The sequence below is a fragment of the Balaenoptera physalus genome (assembly GCF_965194825.1).
Source record: "Balaenoptera physalus genome assembly, chromosome: 10".
NCBI lineage: Eukaryota > Metazoa > Chordata > Mammalia > Artiodactyla > Balaenopteridae > Balaenoptera > Balaenoptera physalus.
The window spans coordinates 89795438-89814568 of record NC_138889.1 but is presented as its reverse complement, the minus strand read 5'-3'; the positions used below and the strand labels follow the sequence as shown (position 1 = coordinate 89814568).

Genomic DNA, 19131 nt, shown 5'->3' with positions numbered 1-19131 from the left:
TGTCATATACAGATAAATGCGTCTGTATCTTAGGTAGACGGCCAGGCATGCTTTCATATATAGCGTGGATGTAGTAATTCCTATATTCTAGACATTCATTTCAGTTCAACAGTTACTGGTAACAATTATGGGCCAGGACTGGGATCTGGGACCACAGAAATGAATGTGGTTCGATCCCTGATGTCAGGGGGCCCGCACAGCACTGCAGAAGAGATATAAGAGAAGATCTGTCTGGTTTGGGGTTTTCCTCCAATGAGAAGCATGAAAGTCATTAGCACCCCTTGGCCCCAAACACGCTTATTTATCTTGCTTTTCCTGTGCAGCTTTTAGGCTAATTAACTGGGCACCTATGGGAACCAGATACCTCCTTGTCAGACATGAAGTTGGCCACCATCCAGTGACACCAGGGATTCTCAGCCGGGGGTGACTTTAACCAACCCCCCCATTTGGCCATGTCTGGAGGCAATATTGATTGTCACACGGGGCGGGGGGATGTTTGCACTACCAGAATCTAGTGTGTGGAAGCCAGAGATGCACAGTCAGCCGTTCTCCAGGAAACCCTACACTAGACTATGAACTACTCAAGAGTGAGAACTGCGTCCTTCTGACCATGAGCTCTCAGGACCTATCCGCTGGGTGCACCAAGTAGGCAGTGAGGGCCTGAACGTTTGTTGGATATATTGTCCAGTTAATGAACTTACTCGAGAGGAGGTAAATTAATAGCAGGGTAACAGAAATATACACGCCCCTATCTCACTCCCTCTTCTTCAGATACTCAAATCCTCTCTTGCCCACATTGCCCCTTCCTCCTCCCCATCACTGATTCCCCAACCCTCCTAGCTGTGCTTCAGCTTGGCAAGGCTGTTAGCTTTATGATCTCAAATGGCCAGGCTGTCACTTGATGGCACTGGCTTACATGTGTAGAACCATAAGATTCTTGGATAGAAGTCCCACATCTCACACACTTAATCCCCCTGTAGTACCCAACACAGCATGGGACCCACAGAAGACACATTACAAATGTTTAAGGATTGACCAGCCATACCCACATTATGTGTAGACACATGTGTTCAGATGCATATATACCTACGGGCACACCCACACCTTGTGTATGTCCACACCTAGCAAGCAAAAACCCTCTATGTAGCTTCTCTTGGTACTTCACATATTGGGGTGATCAAAAAATGGAGAGCAGAGGAATACAAATGTTCCTCTCCAAAAGTACACATTTTCTGAACCAAATTATCAATTTAATCGGACACTAGACTGATTCACGAGTTTTATAAATGTGATTTTCATTTATGCAAAAATCCATGCAAGTTTCTGACTTCTTAACACACAAAGCCATGTACTTATTTGTAGAAAAATATATAAATATTCAGTGAAAATATACACTAGGCTTCAACTGGTAGAGTATTTGCATGTTTGAAATCCTGACACTCCTGGAAAATCTGGAGCGCCCAACCACTGCGTCCATGCCAAGCCAGACTCCAAAGCCACAAACTTCCCAAACCCTCGCTGGCCAGCTTTGGGGGAGGGCCCTTTTTAAGAAAAATATCAACTTGCTAAGGGAGTGAAAAGTGGGGTTCCAATTTAAGGTTGGAGTCACCAGCCTCCCCTGGTGATTCTAAAGAACACTTGTGTGCTTCCCATTCAAGAGGGGACACAAAGGAACTTGAGTCATCAGCTTCTGGCTGTGCAAACCCCCAGAATTTCTCTCTGAGGCAGAAAAGATCCCCTTTGAGAACTGCACTTTGTATGGTGGCATGTGCCACCTGCTTCAGTTCATTCTTTCACAAGACCCACTTCCCTTTCAGGCTCTGGGTAGAGTCAGCTAAAAAGGAGGTGCAGGGGAAACACAATGGCAGCCCGTATCTCAGCCCCCATCCCAGCCAGGATGGATGTCTGGAGAGGCCGGCTTTGCTCCCACCACCTCCTCTCCATCAGGGACCCCCGCCTGGAACCGTCTGACACCCAAGGCCAAACTGAAATCTCACTTGAGTGACCATGTTTCACCTAGAGCCCCACAATGACTTTGCATTCAAGACCCCTGACTTTTCTAGAGAACTGTGTCAGCCCAGGGTCCTCAAGACTCTCCCTCACTGGGCACATATGACCTGCTAAATGCTGAGGGTTTCCATTGAGCATGGGATGAGGGGGCTTCCTGGGTCATTGTACCCAGAATGCTTGCAGGGTCAGGGCCTCTGCAGGGCCCCTGTCTTAATTTCCAGGCAAAAGGCCTTGCCCTGACTTGTCTCTTAGACAAGGAACAGCCTCTCCCTTTTTTCCAAGCCTGCAAATGAGAGCATGTCTAGAAGGGCAGCTGGACTCTGATAAGGGAATTGACTTATTTTAGTAACAAATAACTAGGTTGGCATCTCTGGACAGCTGTGGCCAGGCCTGGGGAGAGACAGGCCAGGGCAGAGCAGGGCAGCCAAGAGTCCCCAGCCTGCCAGGGGGAGAGGAAAGCCACTCATACCAGGCTTCATGTTCACTGGCCTCACACGATTTCCAAAGTCCTCCAGAGGCAAAGTAATGAGTCAAAGGAACACAGGCATGGGAGTCTACCATGGGGGATGTTAGAAAACTCCATCGCTCACTAGCTGTGTGTCCTTGGGCAAGTCATGTCAACTCCCTGAGCCTCAATTTCTTTATCTAGAAAATGGAATGAAGAGAGTGCTAAATGTACATAGAGCTGCCATGAGGCTTATATAGGATAACCTATTCAAAGCCCCTGGCTGAATGCCTAGCACGGAGTCAGTGCTCAGTAAATGGTATTTCCTGGGGACTTAGGACCCTACTTCGCAGAGGAGCAGAGCGTCAGACTTTTAAAGCTGGGGCGCTCCTAACTGGGAGGGATCCAGCAACACTCCAGGAGACCCCAGACAGTATAGAGACTCTTCCCCAAGCAGCAACTTTGCTTGATTATAAGAAATATATCATTATTCTTATATTAAACTGGGTATATTGTGGAGGAAAAGGCAAAATTGTAATGAGCATTTAAGACAGTATTTCAGGCATGAAACAAATGTTGCTACGTCAGTAGACCACACTCTCCCCACCCCCTGCAGGGAGTAGAGGTGGGGTTCTTACAGTCCTTGAGGATCGAGGTATTTCAGAGACCTGAGGTTTGGAAAGCGTCCTGCACTAACACTCTGCCTGAGAGAGGGGAAATCACCTTCCTCTCCCTTTTGGGATCTGTTTCCTCCTTGGGAAAAAGAAAGGGTTTTTCTAAGTGATCCTTGGAGTCACCATCTCTGAGTCTATGACAGTGAGTCAGGAAATATTTCTTGAATGAATGGAAGGGGATCTGTCATAAACTAAGAATTTCACGCTGCCCAGCAACCTTTCCTGCGTGGGGCAATTTGGAAAAAGAATGGAAACTTTTCCTACTGGCTGCTAGCCTCAAACACACCTACTTAGCACTGTGCCTTTGCAGGAAGTAAGATGTCCATTGTGTTTTTGGGGGACAACTGAATTAATCGATGTTAACTAACCTCAGCAGCGGTGGAGGTTTGCTTCCTTTCTTCTTCACCTGGGAAAACACAGCCAAAGCTCTAACTCCCAGAAAGAGGGGTCTTTAACGCTCAGAGGGATCAGAAGGGTGCCGGCCACCCACAAGCCCCAGAGGTCTCAGATGCACCCCTCTTTCTAAACACCAGGGGCACAATTCCCTAGCAGTGATCTCTCACCCACAGAGAAAAGGAGGCGGAGAGGTATGGAGGGCTCATCCCACTGCCCTCTACCCAGGGCCATTTTCTTCCTTCCACGTGTGACACCTAGTGCAAGATATCTGTTCTCCAACTTAGAGAGTCTGGGTCCAATGCTGCTTAACTGCATTGGGCCATGTCTCTACTTCTTGCTTTCCAATATGAAGACTGGACACTTTCTTCCTCCCCTAAAACTTGCCCCTTTCCAGAGTTTCCTCACTGTCTTCCACAGCCCACTGCCTCTGCTGCTGGGGCAACAGCAGAGCTTCCCCGCCTCCCCTTTCTCCTTCCTCTCTCTGCCTGCCCAGCCCGAGCCCGCTGTTAGGTCACATCTCCTTTCCGAGTCTCAGTTCCTTCCAAACAGCTTTACAAGCACACGAAAGCCCGGGTCCAGGCAGTTATTGCTACTGGCACTTTTCTGTGCTTCCTCCAAGTGACGCTGCCCAAAGGGACCACGGAAACGCAGGGCGGGAATGAGCCCGCTGGTCTCGGGGAGAACTTCAAGGGTCAGGACAGTGCCAAATATTGGCGGATGGGGCCCTTTAGAAGAATCAGGGCTAAGGATGGAAGGAGTCGGGAGTCAGAATCCTCAGAATCAAAGCAGAAGATGTCACGGGAAGGTAACATACAAATAAACTTCCCTAGAGGCCATGGAGACACCAGCATGGTCCCTCTTCCCTGAGGCCAAGCTCACGGGCTCTCCCTGAAATCTTTCCCTCTTCTCTGCCTTTCAAGGACTCCTTGGAGCTCCAGTTCCCTTTGGAAGCCTCCTCTAAGGCCTCTGGTCCACCACGACCCTTCCTTCCTTCCATAAAATCCTTTCCGAGTTTGTCCATGCCATACATACAGCCTGATGTATTCTGGCTAAGCAACAGGCTAAGGGGCCTGGTTCACGTGAGCACCAATCCTCTTGGCTGTGTGAACACCAGGAAGTCACTTAACCTCTCTGAGCTTCAGTTTGTTTCCCTCCTATAAGACAGGACTAACAACACGTCTCACTTGGCCATTGTGAGGGTAAAACGAGAGAACTCATGTAAGGGATTTAGCACAGTGCCTGGCATAGCCAAAGTGTATGAGAAATGGTGGCTAGTGCTGTCATTCCTATTCCTACTAATTATTATTATTAATTCTTACTTTTTCTGTTTCAGGAATCTAAATCCTAGATCCCCACTTATCCTCAGTCTAAAGTACCCAGGTAGGACTGTGTCTTTTACTTTCTTGGTACCCCCAGAGCTGGGTTTAATAAATACTTGCTGAGTGGAATTACCCATAGGTTGGGCTGTCTTAATGACCCAGCTGGCACTTCTTAAAAGAAAAATTGATTTTGCCGGTGATAAGCAAATCAGCCATGTAATTAATTATCCGTAGATATATAGACAAAGGAATGCTTGGAGTTCAGCCTCACCAGAATACCTCACACACAGCCACTCCATCCACAGCCACCGAAAGGCACACACCCTGTTGGGATGGGATATTGGCAGCCCAGCTCCAGGATCCCTGATGCCCCCCCTGGAGCTCAGGTGGCCCCTCCTGCTCTGAGGCTGACAGGCGGAATATAGGAGCCACATTACTGCCTGGATTTCCCCTAACTGACCGGCAGAAGCAGGAGGTTGCAAGGATGGAGCAACTGGCCCAGTCACTGCCTCTCCTACTCACACTCCTTGCCGCAGGCTGGCACCTCGTGGCGACCCAGAACCTCGCCACAGAGCTAGTTCAAGTTCCCACAGGCATTAAGATCGTTAGTGACCGGAGCCAACTGTAAGAGCTTTGGAACCCAGGCGCAGTGGGGGAGCCGCAGGAACCCAGGACCCCTTTCTGGAAAGCTCACTGCCACCAGCTCTCACGCATGGCAACTGTGCCCACCTCTACGGTCACCTCGCTAACAGCCCTGTCCCTGCCCCAGCCCCGCCTCTGCCCCAGTCCCTGTCCCTGCCCTGCCCAGTTCTTCGCCGCCCGGCCACTGCCCAGCCAGGCTTCAAGCGCCCTTGGGCACAGGAGCCGGTTAGTCCAGACACGGGCTGCGCGCACCCAGGAATACAGTTACTTTCTGCCCTGTGCTCCTCCGGCTGCAAAGACCTCACCCACGACTGCGCGCCGGCAGCCTGCCCAGCAAACTTTTCTTGGCTCTTTCTCTTTTCCTTTCAACAAAACGGTGCTTCCCACCGACAGGCTCTCCAAGAGCTTAGCGCAAATCCTCGCCCCGCTCTCCACCAAATCCCAGCCGCTCGCCGCCCATCTGACTCCGGCCCCCCAGGGCCAACTCAGCCCGCGCGGCTGCCGGCTGGGCCCCGGCCACTCGGGCCACTCCCTCCCGCCGCCCCGGCGGGCACTCACCGATCTGCGCCAGACTCAGCTGCACGAGGCAGAGTCCCCAAGCTGCGCGCCACCAGAACGGGTCCATGGCGTCGGAGCGGCCGAGAAAGCAAGCGAGTGGAGCCGGAGGGGCCGGGCGCTGGGCGGGGCGCAGCGGAGCACGGGGCGAGCAGGGCGCCCGAACCTGTCGGAGGCTGGGGTCCGGCTGGCAATGAGGGCGCCTCGGAAGTTGGGTGCAGTTTTTATTCGAGGGCTGAGAGAGTGACCTAAGAGGGAGGGAGCGAGGGAGGACACACCCAAGCGAGGGGGCTGTGACTAAGCAGACGGCAGAAGTTTAAAGACGTACCAGCTCTCCTTGGCGCTGGTCCCTCCGCCCCCGCCCCGTTCTCCTCGGAGCTGGTAAAGCGGGGGGTGCCTGGGCGGGCGCCCGGAGGGCCGCGGGGTCCCCGTGCACCCGGGGCGCACCGGCTTTCCTCTCCTGGCGTCTGGGAGCGCAGCCTCTGGACGCAGGAGGGAATGACTGAGTCCTAAAACCTCGCGCGCCGTTGGGTTCAGCCTCTGGCCTCTCCTCTCCGCTAGGTTTCTCTCTGACTCTGGCTGGGGAACTCTTCTTTCTGGGTTTCACAGGCAGCTGGATATTCTGGGAGAGGAGCTGGGACAGTGGGAGAGGGGTTTTTCCCTGCCCATGGTGGGGAGCTTGCGATTCTTCCCAGGGGAGAGAGGAAGAGCTCATTCTTCTTCCCTTGAAAGAGAAGGAAGTCCACATACCTCAGGTGAATTTTTGATTCTTATCAGGACTGCTCGGAGAAAGCTGATGATGGCCAGCCATGGGGCTGGCATTTGGCTCCACTGACCGATGTGTCACCTTCCAGTCCCAGGCTGGCATCTGGATCCATCCACCCATTCATCCATCCGCTCACTCACACCCTCATTCATCCTCCCAAACATCCTTCCATCCACGCATTCGTCTATCTGCCCATCTCACCTTACATCCCTCCAGGGCTCACACATCTATCCATCCTCCTGTCCATCCAGTATGCACTCACATCCATCCGGCCTCTTGCCCATCCATTTATCCAACCACACATCCTTTCATCTGTCCATCCATCCAACCACATAGTCTTCCAACCCCCCTCCCATACAACTCCTCATCCATCTTTCTTAAGCTTTTCACATCTCTTTGTAAATCCACATCCATCTATACACTATTCTCTTCTCCATCCATCCACCTACATATCTGTTCGTACATGTATTCATCCATCATTCAACCATCCATCATCCACATATCCTTTCATCATTTTATCTGTCCTCTCACCCACCCACACATCTATCCCTTCTTTCTTGCTTCCATGTATACTCCTATCTATGAAAACGTTAATCCACTTTTCCCCCATCGCTCCTACTTGGCAAATCTCAAAAAAGGGAGGAGATTGTCATATTTTTCAGCAGAGGCATTTTGAGTTTGAAAAACCACACTTTGCATCATAATTTCATATCTATCTATAACATTGTGGTTTAATATTTGAAAAGCAAAAACAGTATTTATTGTTAATATGGACGACTGAAAGTAAATCTGAATGGAATTCTTGCCTGGTGAGACACACAGAAAATGATAGTGGTTACCAGTAACTGTGACAAGACCCTGAAGGAGCCTTGCCAGAATTTCCAAGGGAAAGTAATCCCCTTTTGACTTTGGAGAGCAGTTGGAACATTTGATCAGATGAAAAGGTTGAAGGGGGACAGCAAGGCATGAGGCTGGCGGGGGGGAGCAGGGGCCAGTTTGTAAATTATACTAGGAAGTCTGATCCTTAGGAAATAGGGAGCCAATGTAAGTTTATTATTGTTGTTGTTGTACTAAAATACACCTAACATAAAATTTAACATTTTAGCCATTAGGTAGCATTTCATACAGTCACAAAATTGTGCAGCCATCACCACTATTTTAGTTCGGGCTGCTGTAACAAAATACTACAGACTGGGTGGCTTAAACCACAGAAATTTATTTCTCACAGTTCTGGAGGCTGAGAAGTCCAAGATCAGGGTGCCAATATGGTCTGGTTCTGGTGAGAACACTCTTCTGGTTTGCAGGTAGTCATCTTCTCTGTCTTCTCCTATCCTCACAAGAGGGAGAGAGGGGGATGGAGGGAGAGAGAGAGAGAGAGAAGGACAAGCTCTCTTGTGTGTCTCTTCTTATAAAGGCACTAATCCCATTCATGAGAGCTCCATTCACATGACCTAATTACCTCTCAAAGGGCCCACCTTCTAATACCCTCACACTGGGGGTTAAGATTTCAACATATGAACTTGCAGGGGAGACAAACATTTAGCCAATAACAAACACTATCTAGTTCAGTGTAAGTTTTTGAGTTGGGGAGAGGCTGCTTGACTATAGGCTGCTCTTCTTGCATTTTCAGGGACAGTGTTTGAGGCTAAAAAATCACTGGACCCACTACTCCCCAAACGCTCAGTGGGTGGCATTCCACGACTCTCTCATGGGGTGGCCTGTCTGAAACAGAGACAATGCCTCTGAGCCCCACCTGACGACCAGGCACGTTGATAATGCTACCAGTAGAAGCAGAGTTGGCCCTGCAGCAACTGGGGGCACACTGGCTTCCAAGCAGATCCTCAGGCTCTAACCACCAAGAAACCAGCCCTAGTGAGTTCCATGGAAAGAACACTGGACAAGGAATGGCCTTGGCCATCTCGTGTCACTTCCAGGGCTTTCAGCTTTCTTTTTTTGGAGGAGGGGGGAAAAGTGGGATGGGTATTTATATTCACTAGAAATACTAGAAACAATGTTTGTCTTTCTGTTTCGTGGAACTAGGCGGTTCTTTGGAGACCCTTCAGAAACACAGAGGTCAAAGCAAAGGCTTAGGCCTGGGTTGTTCCTCCCCCATCCCAGCCACAGAAGTCCCACTCGCATCAATGTTATACACTAGACTGCTGTGTGAGATTTCATTTTGACAAAGGATTTTACTTCAGTCAAAAATTGTGTATAAAAACCACTAGGCTAGGTCATCTTGAACCCTGGTCCTTTCTGCACTTGTGCAGTAAACATTCAGCACACGAAGAGACGGGTGTGAAAGCGTTTTGAAAACTGTAGAGGGGCATGCAAATTCTCAGCATTGTAATTAGGATTCTTCTCCCAGGGGAAATCTTTTGCCTGCCTGCTTCCCGATAGTTTAGTGAGGGACAGAGATTGTTTGCCCCCATGCCACAAATGACTCATTTCAAACTGACCTGGTGACTTACTGAGTCAGTGTCAGCCTTTGGGAATTCCTGGATCACCTCTCAGAGCTAACCCCCGTCTCCTTTCCACTCCAGACGCCCCTCTCCCACTCTGCCCACACCACTGGTCTCAAGATCATCCTTATTATTGTTATTTTATAGTTTCATAGTATTCCACTGTATGGATAATACCATCCTTCAATTACTTATGTTTGGACATTTAGAATGCAATTACAAACAATGTTGCAATGAACAATCAAAAAAAAAAAAAAAAAGACTTTCCTGTGCTCTCCTCTGAGCCTCTATAAAGGTTAGATCCTCAAAATCACTAATTTTAGATGCTCAATATCTATTGCAACAGATACTTTTTTAAGCCTAACTATGAGATGTGGGAAAGTGAAAAAGAGAGCTTGAATTGATCTGGGTTGACATGAGATTACACTGTTTGGGAAGAATCCAGGACTCAATCAGCAGCCTTGGATGAAGAAGCCCCAGTCTCAGCCTTGGCTCTCCCGCTTAGCAGCCCGTGACTTTACTCAGGTCACTTAACCTCTGGGAGTTTGGGTTATCCCATCACAGAAAGAGATGAATAAGAACGTTCTCACAGTCTGTTATGAGTAGTAAGTGAAAGAAGGCATCAAGACTCTTTACTGGGGTCTCTGCCTCATGGTGGGACACCGTGACCCACCAGCCTCTAAGCTACCTAAGGACAGGGCCATGTCTGCCTTGGGCCCTAGTACCTACTCAGTTCTGGGTGCCTGGCAACGCCGCACCTCTAGTGTTTGTACTGTTCTCAGTAAATAAACACGACATAAATGCATGAATGACTGTTGTTCTTTTTCCTCCCAACACACTTTATAGGGTGACTTTGGGAATCACAGGAGCGAATAGGTAGAAGCATTTAGACATCTTAACACTTTCGAGACAAACGCAAGCAACAGTGTCATAACTGGGTGACCACTTTCAGAAGATCCAGGGGAGCCAGAGCATGGTTCCTGCTGGCAGACTAGACTTTGTTTATTTTTCTTCCTAAAATATTGGGATCTGCTGTCTTCTGACTAGTAAGAAATCTTGTTCTTCTTGAGCAAAGAAAAGTCAGATCTAAACCAATGGTAGCAGGCGTGTGTGGAGCAAAACTGGGAGATGGGAGACCAAATCATGGGATTTGAGGATTATAAACACAGCAGGCCACCGGGCTCTTTTAAAGGGATAACATCCAATTCTTCTCTCCCAGAGAAGGAGCAATCTGGCAAAGTAAAGAAAAAGTGCCATTCCGTTCATGTTTCTCTCAAAAACTAAATCCATTCTTAGATCACCCTCACAGTGTGAATTCCACACATGCACGTGAGCAGCACTGAAAAAGCTCTAGTGAAATAATTATTAGTGAAGTCCAGATAAACTGGTCATCTGGGAAGCAATCTTCACGATAAATAAATGACATTGCATGACTAATTGGTCCCGAGTTAACCAAGTGTGACTACCAAGCTGAGCCTTTAGGATTACTAAGGCTTTCAAAGTAAGGCAACTGAAGTAGTTGGTGCATTCTGGAAATGCCAAAGGGACAGGGTGCCTCTGGAGTCTAGGTATGTCCATGTCAGTTGCCAAATGGGCTTTACAGAGACCTTTGGAAGTTAAAATGGTGTGCCTTTAGGACCAAATCCCACGACTGGAGAGTAACTAACTTAAAAATGTGAATTTTTGAAGTTGAGATTTGAATTAATGGTGTGTGACCGTATGTAGTAACCTAATTAGGAGGAAGACAAGTGAGAGTCTGTATTGTTTGCACAATTATTTAAAAGAAATTTAATTGTATTTCTTTTAAACACATGTAGTAACTAAAATTCTTATTTATTCATCTTCTCTCCACGTCATACAAATTGTTAGACATCTCTCGGAAGTCTTTAAGGGAGCTGCCTTAATGACCACTGAAGTATGATTTGTGTTGTTCATATCCATGATCGATATATAATGGTGGCTGATATCCTTGGGGTTGTCTGAAAATTGTTTGCCTCTTCATCCATTCACTATGTGACTATTAGGTGCTGAGCAAAATTTAAACATTCTTGATTCTATCATCATTAATCATCACCACCATCACCACCATTGTCACTACCAACCCCACCACCATCACTTCACCACCACCACCACCATTGTCACCACCACCACCACCACCACCATTATTACTACCATCACCACCATCACTTCACCACCACCACCCCAGCACCACCATCATTATTACTACCATCACCATCACCACCACCACCACCACCATCATTATTACTACCATCACCATCACCACCACCACCACCAGCACCAGCCCAACACCATTATCATAGACACTGCAGTTAACCACCAGTGCTTAGTACACGCCAAACCTAATGCCATTTAATTGTCACAACAACCCTATGAAAAGTTCATTCCTATTTTACAGATAAGGAATTAGGTGACTCGTCCAAGGTCGCATCTTCATTTTACTTAAAGGAAATCTTTCTTGCCATTAAGAGATATAGAGATAGAAAATTTTGATCCCATTCTGATCTTGATCTAGCAAAAATACTAAGTCAGTTGAGTCTTAATTAATTAGTTTTCACTAGATTTTATCTCAGTCAGTTTCTTTTAAGAAGGAAGATCTCCTTCGGAAGCTTTTGTTAGACCTGTGGAGGTAGAGATGAGGTATCTAAGGTAAAAGGTGGAGAATGTTGATTCTCATAACTCACTGAAAAATTAGTCTCTTAGAATGAGGCAACTTTTTTGTTTTGTTTTTTTTAATTTTATTGAAGTACAGTTGATTTACAATGTTGTGTTAATTACTCCCGTACAGCAAAGTGACTCAGTTATTCATATACATATATTCTTTTTCATATTCTTTTCCATTATGGTTTATCCCAGGATATTGAATAGAGTTCCCTGAGCTATACAGTAGGACCTTGTTGTTTAAGAATGAGTCAACTTTAAAACTCAGGTCTTGATAACTTACTAGAAAATTCTAGATTTGCATAGGACTATGCCTTCATTCCTTAGAATATCATTGTGAGATAGCTGTACGTCCTTCCTGGAAATAAACACCATTCTCTATTTACAGCACCTGAAGGTTTATTCAGTGACCATAGTCCACACAAGCCACTTTTTGGTTTGCTGGCCCAACTCACAAGTTATAATTCTTTCTCTCAATATTGCATCTAGATCCTCAAAAGTTCCCATGGCAGCCATAATTTTACTATGTGACCCCTACCTCCCATGCCCATGACTGACTGGACTAGGTGCCAGACACCTGATGCAAGTTGGGCCAATCAGAGTCTTTCTTCTAGAAACTTGGGATTGGAGTACGGCTGAACCTGTAAAACACATACTTGGAAGCTGTGGGGTAGCCATGTACCTCTGTGTGGATGAAGAAACAAAAGAAGGAAGAATAAGGCAAAAGCTGAGAGAAAGGCAGAAAAACTTCACCTCTGACACTTTTTCGGTTCCTTGTTCTAGTTCATTCTTGACATCTGACTGCCTTCTTGGGCATGACTTCCGTGATGCACCCTGATGTCCTTTCATAAACCCCCTTTCTTCTGCTTGTGTTAGCTTCAGCTGGTTTCTGTTGCAACCAAAAAACTTGTTGACTATAGGAGGGCATCTGTCTCTTTTACAAAAGAGTAAACAGGGGCTTAAATGGCTGGGATGTGCCTCCTACTGGGTCTTCAATTCAGGACTTATGACATTAAATCTCAGGGCTTCTGATTCTAAGTTCTATGCTCTTTTCACTACCTGGCCTCACCTACAAACCCCCCCACCCCCGCATCATCCAACTATCCCAAAAGAATACAATTATTTCTTCTCACTGTTATAGACACTAGACATCTCTGATGATTTGCCTACAGTTGCATGGCAATCCAACTGAGTGGCAGGTCTTCTGAGTCCTGTCTTCCCAGGCCTTCTCCAAAAAGCCCCTTTCTGCCTGAACATGCCTCACAGTCTATTTCAAAGGCAAACCTTTCAGCTGGCAAATGGTAACAGCTGCTTCTCATCAAAACACCCAAAGGGTAAAACTTCTGGGCTCCAATACACAGGCTTGAGGCTCCGGCCAAGTCTGGATGGGGCTTAGCGTCCGCTCCTACAGAAAAGGGACTAGGTACTGAGATTGGATGTGAGGCCAGGCCCAAACCCATTCTAGGGCTGGGTGCTGCCCCTCCGCCAGAGTAGACTGCTGTCTTGGAAGGCATTGTGTGAGTGAGAAAGAGCCTTGAACTGAACTTCACAGGGAGAGGATGTGGTGAGAGAGGTGGGGAGAAGAGAGAAAAGAGGAGACATCTTGAGTGAGTGTATGTGAGGTGGAAGGAAAAAAGGCACAGATATGAATCTACCATGATACAAAGGGAAATAAGAGCCTTCTAACCACCAGTCAATCAGAAATTTAAGGGTACCTTACTGGAGACATTACATGGACTCAACACGGAGGGAAAGCCCCAGAACCGGACCTCCTCTCTCTCCTCAAAAAGATTATGCTCTATATTGGAGTTGGCAGATTAGTTGTCTTTATTATTTCCAGAAATATTTAGTAAGCACCTCCATGGACCAGGAACTACTCAGTAATGGGAATGCAACAGCAAAAAAGACAGACTAGTGTTTTCTTATCATTGAGGAGGTGAGTAGAGGATGCAGGGTAAGTTCAATGAGGTGATCAGGAAGGTCTGCCTGAAGAGATGACATGTGAGCCAAACTTGCAAAACTATGAGAGAAAAGCTTTCAAAAAAAAGTGGGCACAGCACGTGTAAAGGTTTGCGATGAGAATATTCTCGGTGTGTTTGAGGAACAGAAAGGCCAGTGTGGCTGGAGTGGAGTGAGTGAGAAATAAGTGGTTAGGAAATGAGATTGTAAAGGAGGGTAAGTTCTAGCTCTTGTGTGACCTGGCAGGCTATGGTAGGAAATTTGGATTTTATGCTGATTGCAGTAGGATGATTTTGGTAGGTTTCCCTTCATTTTCCAGCTTTAATTAACTAGTAGTGATGGCTTAGGTCACTGTGATGAGAGAGATTCTGAGGTCTTACAGATCAATGGGTAAGAGTTCAGTGATGGGTTGGTAGTATTTATCACATCTCCAGGATGGGGCAATGGTTATGCTAATGATCAATATTTGCCATCTCTGATGAGGATGGAATATTAAGTTTATTAGGATAGTCTGGGTTACACTGCAGTAACAGCATCACCAAAATGTCAATGGCTTAAATTTTTAAGAAATTTCTCACAAAGTTAGTACAAAACATGATTTTGAAATCCTTGAAATAGAGTAAGCAAGGTTGTCTAGACAACCTACAGACTGGGAGAAAATATTTGCAAATGATGTGATTGACAAAGGATTAATTTCCAAAATATACAAACAGCTCATACAACTCAATAACAAAACAAAACAAAACAAAAAACCTAATCCAAAAATGGGCAAAAGACCTAAATAGATATTTCTCCAAAGAAGACATACAGATGGCCAAGAGGCACATGGAAAGATGCTCGACATCGCTAATTATTAGAGAAATGCAAATCAAAACTACAATGAGGTATCACCTCATACCAGTCAGAATGGCCATCATTAAAAAATCTACAAATGACCAATTCTGGAGAGGGTGTGGAGAAAGGGGAACCCTCCTACACTGTTGGTGAGACTGTAAATTGGTGCAGCCAGTATGAAAAACAGTATGGAGGTTCCTTACAAAGTAAAAATAGAGGTGCCATGTGATCCAGCAATCCCATCCTGGGCATATATCCGGAGAAAACTATAATTCAAACAGATACATGCACCCCAATGTTCATAGCAGTACTATTTGCAATAGCCAAGATATGGAAGCATCCTCAATGTCCATCAACAGATGAACGGATAAAGAAGATGTGGTGTATATATACACAATGGAATACTACTCAGCCATAAAAAAGAATAAAATAATGCCATTTGCAGCAACATGAATGGACCTAGTGATTATCATACTAAGTGAAGTAAGTTAGAAAGGGAAACACAAATACCATATGATATGACTTCTATGTGGAATCTAAAATGTGACACAAATGAACTTGTTTACAAAAAGAAAGAGACTCACAGACATAGAAAACAAATTTATGGTTACCAAAGGGGAAAGGGGGTGAGGGAGGGATAAATTAAGAGCTTGGGATTAGCAGATACAAACTACTATATATAAAATAGGTAAACAACTAGGTCCTACTGTATAGCACAGGGAACTATATTCAATATCCTGTAATAAACCATAATGGAAAAGAATATGAAAAAGAATATATATATATATAACTGAATCACTTTGCTATACACCAGAAACTAACATAACATTGTAAATCAACTATACTTCAATAAAAAAAGAAATAGAGTGTGCAAATATTAATATTGACCAAATAAATAAGGTCTTATTTTCAACACATTGTTACAAATCCCAATAGAGTACAGCCTCTCTCTTTGTATATCTTTGTATTGAAAGAGGACTGAAAGCATATGGGGTGAGATTATTGGTGATTTTTTTCCAAACAAGGCAATGAAGATTTAATGGAAGGATACATATGCACAAAAGGAAGGTGGAAATCTTAAAAAAAAACTTTTAATTATAGAAAATTTCAGTCATAAATATAAATAAACAGGTAGTGAGAAAAGTATAATGAATTCCCATGTACACATCATCCAGCTTCAACAATTATCAAGTCATGGTCCATTTTATCTGTCTGCACCTCCTACTTCCTTCCTCACCACTGGATTCTTTTGAAACAAATCCCAGACATCATGGCTTTTTATCTGTAAATATTTCAGAATATGTCTCTAAAAGATAAAAGCTCTTTAAAATAACATAACCACAATACTATTATTACATTATGGGTGATTTAAAATCATCTCAACTAGATGTTTGTATGCGCATTATAAATATATATATATATATAACTTCTGAATCAAACAACGATCATATTTTAAAAACATATTAAGATGCGGTAAGGATAACTGGTGTCTTCAGGTGTGTGCACAAAGGATGCACACACACATGCTGAATGGCTTCTCCTCATCTCTAGGGAAACGCCCTGGTCCCGAGGGCAGTCTCTACCACACGCTGGTTGGAGCTGTTCTGCCTGAAGTAGAACTGGAAGGGAAATCCTGCCCATCCTCATCCCAGTCTGCGAGAAGTGGGGCTGAGGGTGATCTGGTCCAGTCTTACAAGTGCTGTGAGTGGTCCGGACAGGCGGCCTCTGGAAAGGGCTGCACAGGAGGCTGTCAAACCTGAGAAGCAGGAGGCAGGACCACCAGGTGACATCCTGAGAGAAGGTCCAGTCAGCCTCTCTTCTGCCAGCCAGCTGATGCCCCAACATCTACCATCTAAACTTGTAAAGCCTTATCAGTCACTCTTGTTGCTGGGTCAGTGAATTGAGATCATTCTTCCCCAGCAAGTTTGGCTCAGGCGGATGTGGACGAGGGAAATACTCAGGAAAAACCAGAGGGAAAACCCAGAAAGAGGCTGTACCCAAGACCTCGTTGGCTTTTGTTCCAATTGTACCGAATCTGGCTTCTCAGTAGCAACCACTGCCCCTTTCCCAGGCCAGATGGGGCCATGCCAGTGATAGTTGGCACTGGCAAGACATGGCTTGCTCTTATTCAAGAGTGGAAAACTTTCTTTATTCCGGCCTAGTCTTGTGGAGGAGGGGAACCCCCAGAACAGGGGGGTCATGTATCTCCACCGACAAATCAACCAACAATGGCATATCCATTGCCTCATCTCATGGAGAAACTGCCCCGTGTCCCATGACCGGCGGCTGCTCCCCTCTACGTTGTATTCACGGTGCCCCTGTGCTAGGCAGAGGTGGGTGACGTCCGCGGGATGCACAGGAATGATGGGCATTCTATCGATTTCTCAGATACGTCTCATCTTTCTCACTCCCCACTCTTTCTATCTTCTTTTAACTTCTGTTTTCCCCCTGACTTGTCTCCCTTTCACTTTCCCCCTGCCCTCCTCACAACCTCATAGTTCATCATCTCCCCAGTTTCCCTTCATTCCTACCTCTTGGCTGGCTTCCCCTCCCACCAACCACATTTATGCCTTTTCTTGAAACTTCAGTCTCGCTCCCACCACCTTGGTCTGCCCGTCTGCCACCTTGTCAGCCGGGTTTTGTCCCTTTCTCTTTCCCCACCCACAGAGTGTCGGCCCCTGGAGGCCTGGTTTAGGTCTTTCATGTGTTTCCATTCTCATCACACGCAATCTGGAAACTAACCTTCAGAGCAGAGGATGGCTCTGGGGCGCAGCCAGTTTTACACTTCTCTCTTCCCTCAGGAAGCCGGGACAGGCTTCTCTGGTCCTTTGCTGGGGAGAAAGACAGAATGACAGGGAGTTAGTTAGCTCATGGGATAAACACGGAGGGCACAGAATATACTATACAGTCCCCATCTCCACGGGGAGAGCGATGGAAGACAAAGAAAGTTCCAGTTTTGTTATGGAGCAGTCACTGGGAGAAGGGTGACTTCAGGATGTCTCAGTGAATTCCGTGTTGTAGGGATGGCTATTGCCACTTAACGATAAAGGATCTGAGGATCAGAGAGGTTTAAGTGCGGCCTGCCCATAGTCACACAGCGGTGGAGCCAGTGACGGAACCTTGTCCGATGCCAAAGCCCTTGTTCTTTCTACTGCAATGAGGGCCTCTGTGGACTGAGGAAACTGGGTTACTGGACTGCCTTTTCCTGTCTTAACCATTCGAGAAAGTCTCTTACCATCCAACACCTCAGCATTTGTTTCTCTCTTTCCTGCCCTTTACTCATTTGCGTCTCATTTCCTCTAGAAAAGTTTATGGTGTAAATGTCTTCACCTCCTCTCCCATGCCTTTCTCCACCCACGACTCAGTGATGTCACCAGTACTTTGGGCAGTCTGCAAAACCTCCCTGCTACGTGGAGCTTTGGGATTCTAGCTGATTGGAGTCAGGGTCAAAGTTTCCCTTCCCTGTGGGATGCTTTATAGGAACCTGTGCTCAGGATTTCAGCGTCTGCCTCAAGTTAAAAGGACACCTAGGATCAGGTTAATACATGCAAGTCGGGTGGAGGCTCAGCAATATCAGGCTGTCCCCAACATTCCCAGGGGCGCTTCCCCCACCAACAAACTAGCTGATGCACAAGCATGTAGTTCTGCCTACAGCGCTCCATTCAGATCTGTTCTGCTTTTATTGACGAGGTAGTGCCTCTGCAACGTTGAAAGTAATTTTGGTAAAAAGAAAAAAAGATTCATCTAAATCCCAATCTTTTTGTTACTAAAAGTTATTTCTGTTTTCGATATTTCTTTTTAGTTTTTGATCACACGTGCTCAGACTTTTTTTTTCCTACACTGTTTGCCATCACGGTGTACACACCATTTTCTCTTCTGCTTTGTTCCCTTAGCACTGAATTCTCTAGTGCTCATTTTTCAACGTGAGTTCCAGAATTACTCTTTTAAAATGATATCTAGCATTCCATTGATTGGATGTAGCATAATTTATTAAACTGTTTCCTTGCTGATGTCCATGTAAGTTGCTTCGTCTGGTCACCATTATATCAAACATTCTAATGGAAATTCGTATGCATGTTGCTTTTTGCTTCCATCAAATTTTTCCTCAGAAAATTTGTCAGGAATGGGAATTGGTACTTGCTAGCTGTGTGACCTTGGACAAACGACTTAATCTCTCTAAGCCCCAATTTCCTCAAATGTAAAACAAAGCTAATATAATGCTTAATCCATAGGGTTGTGGTGAGGACTGAATAAAATAATGGAAGAAAATAAAATAACATACATTCCATATATCTTAGCTAGTACTAGTACTACTGCTGCTGTAACTACTACTACTACTAACACTACTTTTTCTGTACCTTTAGACTCAGCTGACTCAATGTCAGGTGGTTGA

At 45.9% G+C, this 19131-nt stretch overlaps 2 protein-coding genes across 30 annotated transcripts in view; both read right to left on the bottom strand.

The window, feature by feature from the left end:
- CD44 (CD44 molecule (IN blood group)) overlaps positions 1–6248 on the bottom strand; it is an 87466-nt gene extending 81218 nt beyond the window's left edge. For all 27 annotated transcript variants that reach the window (XM_082410430.1, XM_082410455.1, XM_082410452.1 and 24 more), the window contains exon 1: positions 6045–6248. In XM_082410430.1, the coding sequence (XP_082266556.1) occupies positions 6045–6111 (67 nt within the window). In that variant the 5' untranslated portion in view covers positions 6112–6248. The remainder of the gene's footprint in view (positions 1–6044) is intronic.
- A 178-nt stretch (positions 6249–6426) lies between these two features.
- The window catches only part of LOC309636875 (uncharacterized protein), a 32570-nt gene continuing 19865 nt past the window's right edge, over positions 6427–19131 (bottom strand). The window contains exons 4-5 of one of the 3 annotated variants that reach the window (XM_082410604.1): positions 17481–17569; positions 6427–8134 (exon numbers count right to left, since the gene is read on the bottom strand). In XM_082410604.1, the coding sequence (XP_082266730.1) occupies positions 8060–8134; positions 17481–17569 (164 nt within the window). In that variant the 3' untranslated portion in view covers positions 6427–8059. Of the gene's footprint in view, positions 8135–11462; positions 16495–17480; positions 17570–19131 lie in introns of those variants that run through there. The other 2 variants (XM_082410603.1, XM_082410605.1) reach the window with 2 other exon arrangements.